The sequence below is a fragment of the Ascidia mentula genome, chromosome 8, assembly GCF_947561715.1.
Source record: "Ascidia mentula chromosome 8, kaAscMent1.1, whole genome shotgun sequence".
Lineage (NCBI taxonomy): Eukaryota > Metazoa > Chordata > Ascidiacea > Phlebobranchia > Ascidiidae > Ascidia > Ascidia mentula.
The window spans coordinates 2,039,017-2,057,959 of record NC_138573.1 but is presented as its reverse complement, the minus strand read 5'-3'; the positions used below and the strand labels follow the sequence as shown (position 1 = coordinate 2,057,959).

The window sequence follows — 18,943 nt, the reverse complement described above, 5'->3', positions numbered from 1 at the left end:
TACCTTCGGTAAATGTTTGTTTATATTTTCAGTTGTATATTTTTCTTTCTTTTTAGTTACATTGGGGTTTTTGTTATCCACAATCTCCCTGTCATTTATTTTCATTTAATTTACAATATGCCAGCGCTGGGTAATTTTCTTATTTCAAAAAGTTTTACGGGAAAATGGAATACGATCGATTGATCGTGCGTCGATTACACAGGCACTGAGCCAAGAGTGCAGTCAAACTTTAAAAAATAACAAGGCGTGTTTGAATCACCGTGTAACGAAAAATCGACATTGTTCACCCATGGGAGGTTGATAGGTCGGGAAGTCATCCCTGCAATTTGACATATCCGGACAAAGTGTGTTTTCCCGTCAAAGACGGCTCGCCAATTTCTTTACACTCAAACAAGGGACAAGTCGATGCACGTATTGTTCATACCGTGACCCTCATTCACATTCCCGTGCCCCTATACATAATTAACACGCCTAGGACAGAAAGCTTCAAGATACGATCGACGCCATTACATTTCAGCGCTCGACGTCATAACCGTTGTCACGGCAACTTGATCGTCAATTGCCAGAGATTAATACAGCTGTGGCACAAAAGTTCTATAGTTGGGTAATCGGGTTTCGATCGAGACGGAAAGGGGAACGCCATAGACTGATAACAAATAGCCATAGACCGATTACAGACTTTTGATTGGATTCCAAAGCCACGTGACGTGTGCGGGTTGAGTTTCTGACGCGATTCGGCCGCAAGAGGGCACTTACTTTGATGAAAGATTTTTCATGGGTTTTTTCTTTTCCGGAATAAATGAATGTTTGATTGATTTTAAATACGTTTCATAATTGACGTGGGCAACTACACGTTAGCTCCGAAATATCTTCTTTGACGGGGAAACTTTATTACGCCATAATTGGCTCTCCATCGTTCAATAACACGCCACTATTACGTCACAGACGTGCATGAAAAACGCTTCATGGTCGATAAAAAGGCGGCAAAAATGGGATTTGCACTTGTGTTTGTATTATGACATGACAATGCAATGCAGTAAGACTACACAGTCAGACCATCAGGAGAGAACAGTTGTGTTTGCAAATGTACTTTTTTACCGGCTGTGCAACGTCTGATACAAAATATAGAGCTTGCTTTATTTAACGACGTGGATATCTGATTTTTAGCGCGAAAAAATGCGAAAACGAGAAAGTTTGAATTGTTTTCTTTGCACAATGAAGAAACGCGTATTATGAAGAAAAATTCGCGTTAAATTGCTGCAGCGTGAAAGTAATCTTTATAAAGCCCTCGAATTTCGGATATCAACTCGTTTCTACACAATTCCTATCGTTACAAAGCTCATTTTTCGGAGATCGTTTCACGTGAAAAACCACCTGCTTACAATTTGAATAATTTAAAACAAAGCGTTTCCGATTGAGAAGCCTGCTAGTTTCTTTTGCCAAGTAGAGGGCGTGGATTCTGGCAAAATTAGGGAAGCAGACTGCTTAATTTTTTTTTTGACTTTTTCGGGCAAGGTTACGTGACTCGACACACACCGCCTCGTGCGACAAAAACAACGTTTCGGCCACGAATTCAATTTTGTCCGAGTAGTTTTTCCGCGACGCCAACAACACTACGTGTGCCCTTCAAATCCGACGCACAAATGGGCCACGTTTTCAAGCGAGGCTTAGGTTAAGGCGTTTAATGCCCACCCTGCGTCAAAAGAGGCGTTAATTTAACCAACGTAAGGCGTGATCGTGGTAACAGCACCAAAGGGCTTCGTTGAGGAAGATTAAATTCTGCTGGTCGACCTTCAAAACTACGGTGGATGATTTTGGGTCGCGGACCTTGACCTTCAGAGTATTGACACGAATCGTTTTTGGGTGACATCTAACGAAACGACGTAACAGCGTCAAACGAATGCGGTGATCGCACGTTTTTTAGGTTATATATAAGGTTCGCAATTTTAGGCATGTAAGGTCTGCGAGCACCAAGTTCGCTGGACAAGTGTTCACAGACAAGCGAAGCAGATATAAGTGTAACATTATGCGAGTTGAACTGGTTCCAAAGGACGTAAAGGAAAAGTGTTTAAAAAATTTTGGTAAAGTATGTTGTATGGTGTATTGTGTCCGACTTATTGTAAGGGAAATTTGCTGTTTCGACGCAGATACATTTCCTTGAGGGACAATGTTCCAGATTTACTAAGGCCCTTTCTTATATGTAGAGTTCATAATCAATCTGTCACCAACGTTTCGCAGTGTGTATGCGCTTAGGAATTTTACCCCGCAATATTTATGAATTCCGATAAACCTCACTGAAAACAACGTTAAGTGAAATTGTCGGTTCGGTATCGCTATAGGAACCTTTTTTAAGTTGTTAAGTTTTTTTTAATACAGGCCAAAATAAGTGCAGTTTCTGAATATTAAAACAGGCTCGACGTGGCACTAATTAGTTTGTGCTATGTCGTCATAATATGATCAATAGTTGGTTTTTAATAATTCATGGTTTGGCAATAATGCCAGATAATCGTTTCAAACAGCGCTTTATGTTTAGCAGCAGTCCCAAGTGGCATATTTCACGCACATGCCTCGAAAAAAAATCGTTTAATTTTAGTTTAAATCCATCGTGTTTCGGTGATGTGTCAATTTCACTCCACCTAATGCATTTAGTGGCTTTTTTCCAATTTACCGCCGGCGAAAATCTAAATCTAAATTTATTTGATCGACTGGAAGCATCTTTTTCCACAATTTTAGGCCAGTTCTGGGTGCAAAAGAAATATTTTTGCGTAAAAAACATCTTTCAAGCAAAATGGGACAACTTGAGTTTTTTAATCAGATTTGATAGAATTGCCAACATAAACACAAGTGAATTTCAATAACTGTTTTTCGGATTTTTTTTACAATCATAAAATGGCAACGATTTCCGATTCGCTTTTGTGCTGCACAACCCGCCCGTGACAGTGAAAACTCGTCCCGCATGAAATAGACTGCTTGACAAAGTAGCGTTTTTGGTAAAACCCAAATCTAGTTAGGAATTAGAAATAACGACATTATGTACGGAAGAAGTCCAACTCGAGAATTAGAATTGTCTAGTTGTCCAAGTATTTTCCAAATAACCACGTAACAATGCATCAACGCTTACTGCGGCGTATATACCGTCACAGATGGTTACATGAACGCGTTTCGTATCAATAAAAATTGCAAAGAACTAAATAAGTTTCTAAATACATGTTGTACTTTACTTAACTAATGTAGGAACGATGCAGATAGCGGAGTTTGAAATTGCATTTAAAATATCAGTATACGCAATTCTTTTAATTTTAAATATTGTAATATATAAAAGTGGTTTGATTTCTAAGCTAACGTCTGATTTTTCTTTTAATCAGCATTTAATTAACATTGCCATAAATCAAAAACCAATCACATTGAAATTTATTTTAGTTTGTCAGTTTTAGGTACAAAGAAAAGTAGAGAAAGAAAAGTAACCATGCTCAGAATATTAATTTTAGTAGCGACTATGGTGTGCATGTGCTCTGGTGCGCCATCTGGTCGAAATACAGACAACTTGGGTCCGATTCCGTCCGATTTGGGTCCGTTGTTTTTAAAAGCATGGAATACTGAAAAGGTTGGTACTATTTAGGCCATTTTGTTGTTACACTGCACGCATGTGACCATTATTCTTGTTGACTGGATAGTCGTATAGGTACAATGCTATAGGACAATGGTTCTCAAACTTCTTACAGTCACGTACCCTTTGAATAAAGGCTTCGACTTCCAAAAAAATTAAATTCTTTTAATGGGCCGAAGGACATTTGTGACCAATGGAAATAATTGTTTTAAAGTTTTAATTTGAGAATGCTTCATGCACGTAGCTACGAAAACAGGTTGCAAACCTAATCCAGCAAGCAATAAAATTCAGAGAGCAATAAGTGTAATACGGTATTTTATTTACCAAGGCTCACATTGGTATGACAGCGTTACGGACAGTTGCTCTTTTCATTCTTAATTTTTTTATGGCCTGCTGTCTCTGTTAAACCGGTCTTTAGTGCAGAAAGGATTGGATTCCACACCGTTTAGTGTGGAATATTGAAGAATATGAAATATAGGGTAGGTCTGAAAGGGAAAACGGAAAAAGCAAAGTTTTGTTCGAACTGCAGACCTCCAGAACCTATTCCACGGACCCCTTGAGGGTGCGCGAACCACTGCTATAGGGAAAAGTGGGCGTTATAAGCAACATGTTTGTAGTTAGTAGGTACACTTGAATTAAAATGCGAGTATCGCACTTATGGCACTGAAATCGCATATGGCAGAAGTAAGGCGAAAAGTGGTCGCATTACATGTGGTGCGATTGCCCGCAGGTAAATCACTTTACACGAAACACCAATTATTTCGCTTCCCATATTCCGACCCAACCCCGTTTCTATCAATTATTCACCACCGCTACAATCAATGCTATCTCGCGTGGCAACCGGCCAAAAGTGGTCGCCATGCAAACAAGGTAATTCCTTATCGATTGGCAGGTGAATCACACTCACCCCGTGTTCGCTGTCAGACGCCAAAGTTCGGCGGAACTCCTTTGTTTCTATGCCAACATACGCAGAGCCTTAAACGGGGAGAACCCCCTTCTCATTTTTGTCGGTCATTGACTTTTGACACCAATTAGTATAAATAATTAATGAGGCCCCGGAAAAAAATTAGAAAGACAGTAAGAGTTCCTGGAACAGGCTGATTTTTCATACAAAACCATTTTGTCTGCGCAAAGTTAGAAATGCAAAATTACGTTGCAGCTAATTAATTTCTTGTGTAGGCTTCAGCATTTGAATTTACTATTTCGTAAAATGGAATTGCGAACAAAAATATGTCGCATAAAGATATTGACACTTACCCTTAAAATGCAAACAAAACAGCCAACTTCTTCATTGCCATGGCAGAAATCTGACGTTTTCCGCTTTTCATCTTGCAGCTAAACTAAATCCATTTGCCAGAAAGCACCCAACTTACTCAGCCCGCCAGATAAGTCGTGGACGCCTTTGTGATTGTCTGGAACAAGTTTAAATGCGCAACTAATCAACACACACGCATTTTTTGGCGCTGATAGCATTCCTATAGAGTTGCAGTGACGCCTTCAGAAAAGATTTAATTCGTTGCGCACCACCGGTATCGTGTCTGTAATCAGTTTTCACTCGGACCAATTGCAAATGGCCACGTTGACAAATAAAAATATCATCGCCATTTTCCTATAGCACTGCCAAATGCAACAATAAGTTTTGCACTAACATGTGTCATTCCGCTATACGTTGTTGTAGTTTGTTTGTTGTTTTGCATGGTTTGTTTTAACTTTGAGATGTGTTTGTGTGACTCCTTTTGGCACGTATAAAAAGAATTGAGAACCACATGACTATATACCCTTACTAAAGTGGCCCCGAACAAGATTTCCATGTGTGGATTGAACAACTCGTGTTCGTTTACAATTTGAATTAGAATCTTCGAAAACTCATATTATTGGGGTTTTAGATTTATTGAACTTTTTTGCCACCCGTTTATCGCAACAATATTCAGGGCGTGATAGATAAGGACTTAAACAAAGTAAAATTCTTCCAAATAATTTCGACACGTTCATGTGACGCATTTTGCAGGATTCTACATCCGACAACAGCTCCCCTCTGATCAACGCGAAACAAATGACGCCGGACTTTTTTCTACGTCACTACCTGGACAGCCAACGTCAGGAGACTTCCCCGGAAACATCATTGAAGTTTGCGCGTAGTGCTTGGTCTGAACAGGAGTACCCTTCCTGGGGCTTCCCCTCGCAGAGGAGGGCTAGCACCGGCAAGCGGATTATGACGTCGTTGGATATGGCCCACCAGATAGCGCTGCAGAACGCCAACCGCGATTACATCAACCAGTTGCGTCACAATCACAACCTTCTGTCGCTGATCGGAAGAAAGCGCTAGACTTTCATTGTTACGTCATATACCAAAGCGGCGTTTCGATTTTTTCGGTGGTGTGTGTTTAGATGTCAGTCAGAATAAAATATTATTTGTTTTTTTCGGCAAATAAATGTGTGACACCGTACATGAGTTTTGACATCCGGGACACATGATAAATTACCCATGTATTCGTTTTTGCGAAGAGAATAAAACGAAAGAAACAACTATGTGTAGAAGTATGTGCATTTTCCTGACATTTTGCTTGGCCGAACAAATAAGCTTCTTCAGAGCTTAAAACAAACCCAGCAGTGTCGCGAGCAACAGCATAATTTATTCAAAATTCAGGTGCAAATGATTTCAATGCAAACAATAATGTTTTACTGACTGATGTTCTGTATTAATCCCTCATGCCAAGTTAAACGAATTTGAACAAGAGTTTTCAAGTTTAGGGCCGCATATCTGCATTTCTACAAACATACCTTGTAGTCCTGTCACAATGTATCGATGACATAATAAGGCAATCAGTAATGCATGGGTACAATTTTAAAGTTGAGTGAGCACACATACATGTGCTGTTTCTAGGGCGAATTTAGGCCAGTTTCAAGCAGTGTTAGTGAGCGTTTTACATCAGGTAGTTACTTGGTACCACGTATAGTGGAAAATTGAACTAAAAAAGCAGCTCAAACTCCAGGCTGTATTAACATAGTCATTTGTTGTTTTATGAAACATCCATTCCTTATACACACATTCTGGTCCAAATTGGTTGCTAAACAACTTCTTTTTGTCGCATAGGGGCATTTAAACCCCCTTAGGTTGGACATTATTTTGGGCAACAAAAATGCAATTGGATTTCGCAGTAAAATTAATCGTTTAAGTACCCCCATCTAGAGTAGCTTTATGGAAGGCGAACCTCTCTCCACAATTTCACCAAAGTTAGTCGGTGCATAATTGTCGAAGCTCCCCCCCATCCATGGCTGTTTATGCTACTGCAGGTAACAAGGTTAAATTCTTGCAGGAGGCCACACAAATCCTTGCTATGCCCTGTCTCATTCAGGTGCAATGATTTTAACTTTGAAGAGTGTTTGGGCGCCATAGAAATCACAAGCTCCGACAACAGTCATTGGGAAACAAGTTTAACAGTCGGAAGCTGCATTCCGCAGAGAAAATCTTTGGTTTAATTGCCGTATGCAAGTCCTCAAGCACTTACGTCTATCCCTCGCGTTTGATCTCTGCGGACACCTTCAACAGTATGTATATATTTCTATAATCATCACAACGACATCAAAACACATAACAAGAAGTGCGCGGAGCAATACTTACACGGCGTATCAAAAATATAATCGAAGCGGAATGCAACAATTGCAATAAGCACCACATCGCGCGCAACGGCGCACCTCCGAGTTCGATAACAGCTCGTTTCTATGTGACGTCACAATAGAACAATTCTCTTAAGATCGCGGTACGGCGGGCGTCGTCATTCCGGCGCAACACTTGGGCAAGCGAACATTTTCTCGTGCAGGCGAACAAACAATACAATGGCTTTCGGGAATGTTGGTTCTGCGCACTCCTGTCTTCGGCAGTTGTTTCTTCGGCGCGGGTTCGATTCCCGCCGGAACCGCGCGTCACGTTGGCACCGACAAATTGGGAACTTCATAAAAATACTGAAGAAAGATCGGAGCAACGGGTAACCATTCGGGGGAATTTCCGTTGATAAGTATGTGCGATTGTGAAATTGATTTTGTAATACTTGCTTAGGGTAAAAAACAGGGAATATCGGAACGCATGAAACACCCAGAAACGGAGGCGATGACAACAGACGACGGACAACAACGAACAGATAAATTTTTACGAAGTTTTGCACGGGATTCGGCGAAGAAGGGGCTTTTGAAAGCGGAAGGATTTCTGTTGTTTTCAACGGCAGCTGAAAGCACTTCTGCAAGTGTGTGCTTTTCACAAGAATAGTCCAGAAGCCTTAGGTTTTTTCAGGTTGCACATTGTTAAATTTTTAGGGCGACCGCAAGAAATTGAATAAAACGTTTGCACTGATTGTGCCGACGAAAGTTAAGGGCAAAAGTACAAGCGAGAGGCAAAACTAGCGGTCTGTGCAATCCACCCATGTTGTGGAATTGCTTTTAATTTATTATTCGCAAGCAAGTTTACTATCAAAACTGGATAGGGCGATTGCAAAGGCCTGTACTGCATTCATTGGGTAGTTGTAATCCACGGTGAATACGTCTTCAGCCACTCGACCGAACTGCATCACGATGTATTCGGCTGAAAAATTAAAAAATGTGGTTAAGGTGGTGCTTGTCAACGTAGCGGAAAATTACTTTTACTACCAGCAAAGCGGAACATCTCAGGTAGTTTTACAAAAAGGAGCCAAATATTATAATATACATTTTTACCACCAGAAACCTAATGTGTTGCATGCAGTTTAGTTGATATAGTAAAAGTGAGTAGAGATAAAGAAAGGTTAGTTTTATTTCAAATGTTCTTGTTTAAAACTTGCTCCGTCGAATTTAAGTCCTAACAATTAATTGAATGTTAAACTACCATCTGTTTTAAAGAACACTGTCGACATTGACCATCATAAAATCAACGAGGCGTGTTTGTTGAACAACATATCAGGTACGAAAAAATGAGCCAACAATGTTCAATGAGTTGCAGACTGCTGCACAGTAACCACAGAATGGAATATTCTTTGCCTAGCTAGTTAGCCAGTCATCAGGTCAACTAGTGAGATAGGTGGGCAATGCTGTGCCTGTCTGCATCGCACTGAACATATTAGGTAATATCTCATGCTTGGTGGATAATTGCAATGTCGAGAGTAACGTGGTACCAAAGAACCAAAAAAATCAACAGCCAATTGACTGCAAAGCTGGTAACGACATACTCGAAGCAACCGACGACAATTTGGAATTCGAAACAATAGGTGCTTTAAACAATAGCCGCCCCCCTCATGGCAGCGCTTAAATTCACAAGCACGAAAAACGGATTTTGTCATTATATGACGTCACTGTACTTACGGTCGCTTTGGTGGACGATCTGGAAGTTTTTTACCGATGCTTGCGTCACTCTGCCTCGGAAATTGAGCACGTATGATTGCGTTTCTGTGTGAAAAACATCGTGGCAATTTGAGAAATGGTTTTTGCATCGAATAAACGGGTGTTTTTTTTACATCTTGTGTTAATCACGAATGCTTACATATAAAACAATAAATACATATAAATAACAATTGGGGAAGCTTTCTGCTTTGACTTGTGAAAATCACTCACATTATCACACCCAGTGCATGGGTGGCGAACGCATCTTTTCGAGTGTAATTGATAACGTTATATCCCAGAGACGAAAGGCAAAGTTGCTATCAACATAAATACAAATCCCAAAATGGCAGAAAAATTATCTAAAATTTGTCTATATGAAGGGCTGCAAGCTATACAACAGATAGGGAACCACTGGTGCAGACGAATGGTCAGCACTGGACGTGAGACTTCTCTTACCTTCGTTCCATACAGGAGTCTTGTTCGAAAGCTCAATAAGATTTTCCATGTTCTTGTTTTGCCATCGAGACAAGATCGTCTCGCGTTCCTAAAACAGAGAATGACGTCATTCCGGGTGTTTTGTTAGTCACCTGTGTCACGCGCGACACGTGACATGGCAACCAGCTTATAAGAATGTTTACTAGCCTTAATGTTATAGCAACGGAGTTCGACTAAAAGGGTTTGCGGATACCGAGCAAATAGATAGGTGATAAACAGTGCGTATGCATGCGTGTTTGTGGATAAGGCGAATCTATTTTAATGCTATAACAATAAACAAGGGCGGGGGCTACTTTCGACGGGGAATATTGTGACCACCATGTGTTTTGAGAACGTAGAATTGTTTGAAATACACATTGGTTGGTGGTCTGATTGTAAATATTAAAAGAACACGCGGTTTAAAGGTAGAAGATCAGCTGGTAACGTGTTTATGCAACAGCGAAAGGTAAATTTTATTACACAATGCCTTCCAGCCAGATAGGAAACGGGCAGCTTTCACGTTTGTGACGGTAAAACAAATGGGTGTAACACAAAAATGCACAATCCGTCTACAATTACTCTCCAAATAATGATGAAACCGATCAAAAAGTGTCAAACGTTAATAAAACAGTATTTTTTTTAATGTGATTAATAAATAAAAACTGGATCAAAAAACCAAAGGCCCCTGGCAGGCTGTCGATCGCACACCGTATCAATAATTATATAATAAATCCATCTGAGCTGTCTAAAGATCGCTTTGTTGGGATTTTAAAATGTTAGTATTTTTAAGCATATTTAAATCATCGCCGAAAGGCCATTTTTGTGAGTTGACAAGACAAAGTTTAAGGGATTCAAATACTTACATGATTAGGTTTAAACCTGACTCGTTCGTGGTTCATATCCATGCCAGGAATAATCACTGTCATTTTCCGTGGACCCTGCGAAACGTAAACGCGAAGTTTAAACGCGAAAATTACGTAACGTTACCCTGGCCCCACATAGCGCTAGCAGTAAAGAACAGTTATTTTGCGGTATAATGTGTTTGTGAATGTGTTACGCGATTAAACGTAAGTTATGTTCCTATAATAAAGATTTCAGGGGTTCTCCATACAATGATTAGTTCAAAAACTATATTCGGCAATTAGTATTACCTTGAAGCCGAGAACATTAGTCTCGTAGCAGATCGACGCCAGTTCTTCGCGCATATTGCTTCGATCAGTCGCGATTCCGGGGTTTCCCCACTTAATGCCTTGGTCATACACCGTGAACTTTGTGCCCATGATATTCGAACGAAGCTTGCCTGTGTGACATAACAAAAGGTTTAATGGTTACGTAACAACAAAACTCAAAGGCTCCCCGTCGTCTTGGAAATACGACACGACTTTTGAAACGAAAGTTCCGCGTTATACAAACAAACTACCCACAAGTGTTTGCACGTACCACGTGACGCCGTCTCATGACACATTGTGACGTCACAATAAGTTCGGAAACTGGTCATTAACTTAGTTTGTGGAAAGTTCAAAAGGCCGGGATATCATTACACACCACGTGATCTGCGACGGCGAAGAGTTGAACAAACAATAAGCATTGTGACGTCACAAAACGAGTGTCACTGGAAATAATATTGGGTTTCAGTCAAACCAAGACGGTCGTTTTCGTATGAATTATTGAAAGCCAGGGTGGTTTGAAGGAAGAAGAAAACGTCGTTGGGAAAACAGAAGAATTTCTCAGGGCCATGAATAAGTAATGGCAGCTGTTGGCAAAAACCAATTAAAACCCGGGACCCAATACGTGAATAATTGCGACATCGTTACACTAAAAACGACCGAAGTGTTTCTATCTCTCAAGCTTGAAGAAAATCAAAATTTTTTCGCTACAAATTGCGGTGATTTATAACGCCACGCAGTATTAAGTGAAGACAATGAAAGCAATCTTGTTCATTGTTTGGAAATAACAATGGCTATTGTGACTGGAAAATTAACGCGGACCTGATTACACGCCGCCGTCACTTTCATTACCCTGGGCCAGCGATCAGATGGGACCTTATTGATATCATTGTGACGCCATACACGCGTAACAATCGATTTTCTTTCAATCTGATGCCATCCAGGAATGGACGTTGGTATTCAAATCTTTAGGTTTTGATCAAGAGCATTGATTCCAACTCGGGTTGTGAAAACATCGTTTAACATGCCTCAAAAATTTCGAAGCTAACGATTTTAGACAATCGACTTTGAGACGTCACAAATACAAAAGAGGGCACGGGTATTGGTTTGTCAGATCAAATTAGGCTCTCTGGGAACGTTCATTTGAAGAAGACCGATAAGCAAATATCAAAAACCCCGAAAACATATAAAACAAAAAATGTCCTAAATAATACTCTGTGGGCACAGTTAAGGATGATACCGAAAGTGAGGGAGTAGCTCCCAGACTATCAGCCATGGTAATGCAAACAATCAAATCACAAATCTTGTTGCTCGAAACTTGTGGGGGGGGGTTTCACATTGAGACAGGTGAATTTACGATTTATTTGCCAAGGAAAACTAAAACTCACCTATGAAAGACTCGCCGCCTCTCGATAGATCGGTCGCATCAACGGAAATGAGATAATTGGACGTTTTGCTTCGTTTCCGTTTTCTTCCCGCCAAAATAAAGGTCTGCAAAGGTCACGTGGTCAGTTTTTGTAATAGTTTTTAAAAAAATATGTCGGCCTGTTTTTTTGAACAAAAAGAACTTCAACGTGCATACAATAAAAATAGAAAATAAAATGGCATGGGCACCGATAAAACCACCATGGTTATCGAGTTAATATTCTTGTTAATTTTCGACAAAGTTTCCTGTAAGGGTAGCGTGGCTTCAAAACAATATTTTAATGTAGGCCAATTTGAATCCGCCATTTATCGGCAGGTTGAATTACGAGGGAAATCACCTTCTTTCCATCGTCGCGCTCGTAATGGAGGTAGTAAGTTGGATAAGCGTGCCGATCCAAACCCTTCTTGTCGCGCGATATCTTGCACTTTACCGTGTAGCCCTGCACAATTAAGACACCATTATAACAGTGTGTTCATGTTCTACTGTAGTTAACTTCAATATATACGAAAAACGTCTGCCATAGGGGCTTTTGGGTTAACAAAGTTGTAGGTTCCACATTTTGTAACGCATACAGGATGACGGCCAAAAGGTTTCAGAAACCAATCGGTTGTAACCGGTAGGCAATCATCACAGCACGTTTACCTGTGGGGCTGGTTGCAAACAAAACGACTCCAGATCATCAAGATCCATGCCGGGAATTTGGCTTTTCCCTCCGCTGCTCATTGGTCGTTCTTCGTTCACCTGGTCACGTTTGATTGGTTAAAAATAAACGGCGGATAGCCAATCACACACTCAACAGGTTAAGCAATGATTGTTTGCTGAAATGAAACACTCGAAAACTACTTTGTCATTAAAAACCAAGGAAACAAACACTACTGGGGGGGGTTTGAAATCAACAGCAAACAAAACATTACGAATAATACAAACAGAAAAGCAAATAGAGGCTGCGTATCAATGCCATCCACTCATGATTCCTAGGTAACTATCGCCTATAGCAACCAATCACACAACTCAGGCGATAAATAAACTGCAGGGGGTTGTTGCTAAACAGGCGTCTGAAGTCAGTTGATTATTAACTCCCGCTTCCTCCCCTCCACTACATCAACCTGTACCCGTTTTCTAGGGGTCGACTGTATAAAATGTATGCCTTGAGCCGTGCATGCCTGGCTTACTCGATCAAAGCTAAACCAATTACCTTCCCAGGCTGACGAGTGGCGTCGGTCGAAAACCCGGGATTTTCAGGTGGCGTGCCATCGACCGCGTCGGAACCCGTTTTTTGTAGAACGACGTTGATGCTATGAACAATGCGCGACAATGTGACGTCACGATTTAATATCGATTGCACGACGGATGTTGCAGCTTCACTGCTTCCATTGGACGCGCGGTGGCGCTCGCAAGCCTCCCTACTGCTCGTCAGGCGATCACGTAATATTGCGTCGGTGAGAACGAGACAAATATCCGAGATGGCCTGCCAGTTTTGCACTAATTCCTCCTGGCTCTGTTGCCTCTCGGAGCTTTCTTCCACTAGCATACAGTTCTGCATGCGAGTAATCACTTGCTGACTGGACCTGTCGTTGTTCATTATCGCTAGGGTCTGGACGTTCGTCAAGAGCTCCCGTAGTTTAATTAGGGCGGGATATACGGGGTCGACAGAGCAAACTGGCTCAGCGGGTTGTTCTGTTCTAGGGCGTGGACGAGGGTTTTCTTCTGGTTCTGCCTTCGTCTTGCCACTACCAACAAAATAATTCTTGACTGCTGGTCGGATTTAAACACCAAACTATAATATAACAGGGTCCGAAAGTATAACGTGGTCAAGATTTTCGTGGAAGTTGCAATGGCAAAAGGAGTAGCAAAAAAACTTCGCTTTTTTGTGGAACGTGTTTCGATTGTCGACCCTTGACAACTGTGACGTACAAAGAAAAATCTAAAGTGATTTTTTAGCGCGAACGAAGGGGGTGGAAATGGAATTTAAAATGTCCTTGTTTATGGTTCAGATTGTGCGCAATAAATCGATGATAAATCGAATTTTTAAAGAGAAAGCGCAGATTATCCGCACCCTCAATGCTAGTTCACGAGCAGACGACCATCTGCAGTATGACATATTATTGTTTGTTCTAAAAAAAACGGTTGTTTTAAGCCTCGAACACAAACAGTTTTTTCGTCACAATTTACATCCGACGCGGAATTTTATTGAAAAGACTTTGAACGTGAGTGAAGCATGCGTGACTTGAGAGCTGGATAAATTGTAAAAAACTCCATGTTAAGAGATTACCGTAATCACACATATGGCGCCTATTTCTGCCCCGTTGGACAACTGTAACAATCGATGAAAGACCACGAGCTTAAGACAACAACGAATCTTGCGAATGTTTTAGAAACGTAGGTCTGTCGGCGGCACGCGCTTCTACGTTTGGGATTGATTAAATTCAATCGCATTGTTACCTAACAATCATACTGTTGCGCAACATATCAAAATTACAACAAAACAATTGGTAAGATTAGAATATATCGATTGTGTTTTGCACTTGAAACCCAGCACACTGCAACATTTGATCATGCTGTTCTGTGCCTACTGCGACAAGGTATATATTTTTACAAGACATCATTGTGATTGTGGCACCTAACAATAGAAAAGGGTTTCACTGAATAAAACTGGATTGGGATGAACAAATATTAGGTAAAGGCGTGCGCGTTGACACGGTTGTTGCAAAACAATGCTACATTGTAAACTAATAATAGAAAGGGGTGTGACACAGCAGGAAACGCCGATAAATTGTTTACAAAAAGGTGAACCAGTGTTACGAAAAGTTCAATTTACTTCTGACAGCATGTATACTTTTCCTAATACATATATGTACAGTCACATACTTTTTGTACAACCGGTATATATTTTATTCTGGATTTGAATATTACAGGATTTACTGTCAGTAATTAAAGACTACCCTACCTAAAAACTTTGTGTTCAACAGGAGTTACTTCGTCACAAAAACTGGCCTCCTCATCTGATGATGATTTATCCAGTGTCGTCCAATTTTCTCTCAGTACTGCTCTATCTTGCTCTAACCTGAACACCTCTTTTCTGCTTTGGTTTAAATTATCAACAGGTATTTCTTCCTCATCAACATCCACTATTTCCATCACAGCTTTTTCTGGCCTGACACTGTGTTCCTTTACAACAATATAGAAATATATCAAACCATTCTTTTGTGTTTCCCTGGGGCATTTTGTGGGCTGCTAAATGTTTGAAAGTCAAACAGCAGGAAAAATCAAACTATTGTGACAAAGCATGACATTTCTCTAGAAGCAACTAAAAGCCATAGTTTTGAAGCTAAATTAATTATTGAACACCTTTTGTCTTGTTATCAAGTTTATACAGTGATCACTCCAAAAAACACACTATTTAAAAAAATGGTGTGTATGTGATTGGTCTAAATGCAAAAACAGTAGAACTACACAAGCACTATTCAGTCAATCAACCCGTTGTGCCTTTATCTAATAGGCTGATTTGAATGGAAACCAAACAGCCAAACAAATATTCCACTCTTTAGTCGATCTCACAAAACCAAAAAAACCTTACACTTTTTTGAGGCAATGGATCGTTCGGAGGCAATGGTATGTTTGGACTGCCAGGAAGATTTTCATATACAGGTACAATGGGTGAAAATACTTCAGCAGCAGTGATAAATACATCATCTGCCACTGAATCAGTTCCACTGGACAAAAGCTTTGTACGATCATTATTTGGAGTAGACAAAGCAAGTGGCGACGCTTTGCTGTTAATTTGCCTTCGCATGTCGAACTCAAAAATATTTCGACCACTAGCTGACATCGGTGGAAGGGCCTGATTCCAACCATACTTTTTACCCTTTGATAAATGGCAAAAATGTTTAAGGCCAAGGCTTTTTTGCACACGTTTTCACAAAGGACATTGTCATGTTTTTAGCCTGTTTTGTCCATATTTCATATTGGTATGTTTTGTAACATATACTTGTTGATAAGAAAGTAACACATTAATTAGACAAAATTAAAATTTTTAAATATTGAAAAACCTGAGCAGGGGTGCACTGACCCACATTATTCAAGAATGTCTAAAAGTAATCCACAGAAAAAAAATTCATTTGAGTGCAGATGTTTACGAAACAGACTGCAGTCTAAGAGTGCTTGGTAAAGGGCTGGTAAAATGTCAAGTATCCATGAGTAGGGTGAAGGGAAACAACAGACAAGGACCTAAACCTGTTTTTGAACCGGCCCCAAATTTTATGCAATACTAAAGCATTTTACAGCAATATAAAACAAATCGTACTTTACAATAATTTCTTTCCTGCTTTGAAGGAAACATTTTCGACTGCCAATATTACAAAACAATAAATATGTAGCTAGCCAGCCAAGGACTAATAAACATTGCTCATAAATAATTAGGCGTGTTGGTATCATGAAAATAGAGGGACAGGTCCATTATTCATAAGTTTAACAAGGACAGCCAGGCAATATAGGTCACACGTGAAATATTCACTTACGTCAAAGTTCTTTGTTGCAGAAGGAGGTCTGCGTCCCGCGGTTCCGGGACGTGCAGTTGCAGTTGAGGGCCTCGGACCCACTGGCATCATTCCACCTTCTATATCTTCTTCCTCCGAGTCTCTATCATAATCGATGCTCTGTTGAATTCCTGAAATCAATAAATTTATTATTTGTTGTAACTGACAGCCCATGACAAAGCATGACAAACACATCAACACAGTTTCCAATGACTGTATCTATGTTTAGCAACTAAAAACAGATAACATTTACATTCCATGACAAGCAAGTAAAAGTATTTCCTAGGACAATACCGGGAATGTCAAAATACAACAAATCAGCACATTTTTTTGCAGTCCGTATAAGACAGGGTGGGGAGCAAATGATGCAGAACATCTGGCTGCAAGCAATTTGCTGTGCATTGGCCCTGAACCATACTTCAGCCACATATCAGCATATGTGTAAGCTTGCCGGCTACATTCTTTGGCCACAGAGAACCCTTGTACTGATGGAAACGAAAATAATGAATGAAATTCCATTTCCTTCTTTCATTCAATGAATCACATACACAACATTTATAACAATGGTGTGTGTAACATAAGATACAGAACACAGTCTACAGATGAACAGGTTTGTTAACAAACAACTTGGCTGTTTTTAGCAATAAGGGTGCTTAACAACTAACCGACTTGTTAAATCTGAACTGAGTACACCACTTATAACCAACCACTGTTTTGTATGTCCATAACTTTGTTAAATGAATATTGGAAAAGTACTATGTATTTTGTGCAGAAAATAAGCAGAGTTTACCGGGCAAAAACTATACATAAGTTTGAGTAAATTATGATGACAAACATAGACATGACATGGTGAAACTACGATTGGATCTGAAAATCTATGCACAGATTAGCAGACAAACAATCTGTTGCTACTATCTCAACACAGGTTCATTATATATACCAATAGTTTCTACAGGTGTTTTCCAGCATTGTGGCGTAACTGACAATTCCTCTTTTGCGTCGGGGCCAAAAATTGTGAGGTTTTTCTTTAAACCTTTGTGATTCTTCAATGACTTCGCTGATTTTCAAGATACAAGTTAAAACAAATTCAAAGCAACTTCCACCTGCTTTTGGCTGTTTTATGCATATACTTCAGGAAAGTATACAGGAAGCAATAAAGGAAATCATTGTTGCAAGCTGTTTAGCTTGTATAGAAACTAGTTGTATTTGCAATAAATACACAAACGTCAGCGGCAGTTTATCGATCCCACTAAAACCACAAAATGCTGGTGGACATTAATACTGACCTCGAATTGCCATTTTCCGTTCCGTATCCGATTGTTTTGGAGGCATCTGGTCAACTGCTTCATCCGAACTGGAGAAATATTCTTGAGTTGTGGATATTTCTGACATTGAACTGGAAATAGTGCTGCTTGGTGCCACTTTTATTTTAGTCACTGATTGATCTTCATTTTCCATTGCTGGATTTTCGTAAGTTGCTGCAAGTAAATACACACATATTGGTTATGACCATAAACACAATTTCTTTTTCTATTCTATGTTAGGGCTATATGTTTGCGACATACTTGAATTACATATTTAAAAAAGATAATAAAACAAAAACAAATAACTATACACAAATAATAACAAGAATTAAGTTGTTTTACACCTTTTTTTCAACACCAGGATTATGATTAAACATTTCCACTTACCATGATTGTATTTATTGTTGGTGTTACGACTTCCACCAACCAAAGGCATCGCCTCATCTCGTCTTGAAGCAGTGGATGGTCTGGATTTACCTGCAGAACCACCTCTGGATTCGGTGGACACCAACATAACAGGCTCTTGCTTTTTGCGACGTTGCCTTTGTTCTTCTCTTAGTTTCTAACCATAAAATATTGAGTTTGTAGGATGCCAAAAAAAACACAACTTTTTAGTTTCAAATAAGACAAAGGTCATATTACTTGTCGTTCAATTTTTTGGTCTCTAATGCTGCGGATGCTAACTGCTGATTTTGAAATTTCTTCATCATCAGGTACACTGTTTTAAACATACAAGAGAATTTTAATCAAAAAATTTTATCCTAATCTTGTAAATTTCTCCAATCATACCTTCCCGGTGCTGTATGGTTGTTCCACCGGTCTGTGCTTGTTTTTCTGGTAAAATGTTAAACATTTTATTGAGGATGCCATAATATAATCTGATAAAGTTACTTCTTACCTTTCCAATCCAGTATACATGATGTTAGAAACTTTTATCTTTTTGCAGACGAAATTCAAAAAAACTCAAACCAATAACAAACAAACAAAAAACCCTAAATAGTATAGACAATAAATATATTCCCTAAATGCTGTACAGAAGTCAGCAATGAATAAACATTAACAGAAAAGAAATTACAAACCAAACA

General features: G+C 39.7%; 3 protein-coding genes across 3 annotated transcripts; 1 reads left to right on the top strand and 2 right to left on the bottom strand.

The window, feature by feature from the left end:
- The first annotated feature begins 3,466 nt into the window (after window positions 1-3,466).
- LOC145910729 (uncharacterized) lies at window positions 3,467-5,933 on the top strand. The gene is made up of 2 exons (XM_082997928.1): window positions 3,467-3,604; window positions 5,616-5,933. Exons 1-2 carry the CDS (start codon window positions 3,467-3,469, stop codon window positions 5,931-5,933), a joined length of 456 nt encoding a protein of 151 aa, XP_082854054.1.
- Window positions 5,934-7,163: 1,230 nt separating this feature from the next.
- Window positions 7,164-18,888, bottom strand: LOC145910477 (uncharacterized). Its single transcript, XM_082997612.1, has 15 exons — window positions 18,757-18,888; window positions 18,648-18,692; window positions 18,501-18,576; window positions 18,246-18,420; window positions 17,841-18,032; window positions 16,537-16,685; window positions 15,597-15,884; window positions 12,662-12,760; window positions 12,357-12,458; window positions 11,982-12,084; window positions 10,579-10,727; window positions 10,291-10,365; window positions 9,410-9,497; window positions 8,936-9,019; window positions 7,164-8,183 (listed from the first exon to the last, which is right to left on the bottom strand). The coding sequence occupies exons 1-15, from the start codon at window positions 18,774-18,776 to the stop codon at window positions 8,050-8,052; spliced, it is 1,779 nt and encodes a 592-aa protein (XP_082853738.1). The 5' UTR covers window positions 18,777-18,888; the 3' UTR covers window positions 7,164-8,049.
- Window positions 12,738-15,585, bottom strand: LOC145910478 (uncharacterized). Its single transcript, XM_082997613.1, has 2 exons — window positions 14,967-15,585; window positions 12,738-13,749 (listed from the first exon to the last, which is right to left on the bottom strand). Exons 1-2 carry the CDS (start codon window positions 15,155-15,157, stop codon window positions 13,188-13,190), a joined length of 753 nt encoding a protein of 250 aa, XP_082853739.1. The 5' UTR covers window positions 15,158-15,585; the 3' UTR covers window positions 12,738-13,187.
- Window positions 18,889-18,943: the final 55 nt, after the last annotated feature.

Coding starts and splice junctions, on each gene's coding strand:
- LOC145910729 (XM_082997928.1), top strand. CDS start 3,467: ATGCTCAGAATATTAATTTTAGTAGCGACTATGGTGTGCATGTGCTCT. Junction 3,605..5,615: donor AAGCATGGAATACTGAAAAG/GTTGGTACTATT, acceptor CGCATTTTGCAG/GATTCTACATCCGACAACAG.
- LOC145910478 (XM_082997613.1), bottom strand. CDS start 15,157: ATGGAAATAGTGGATGTTGATGAGGAAGAAATACCTGTTGATAATTTA. Junction 13,750..14,966: donor GTTGAACACAAAGTTTTTAG/GTAGGGTAGTCT, acceptor TTTTGTTGGTAG/TGGCAAGACGAAGGCAGAAC.
- LOC145910477 (XM_082997612.1), bottom strand. CDS start 18,776: ATGTATACTGGATTGGAAAG. Junction 18,577..18,647: donor AACCATACAGCACCGGGAAG/GTATGATTGGAG, acceptor TGTTTAAAACAG/TGTACCTGATGATGAAGAAA. Junction 18,421..18,500: donor ACCAAAAAATTGAACGACAA/GTAATATGACCT, acceptor TTTTATGGTTAG/AAACTAAGAGAAGAACAAAG.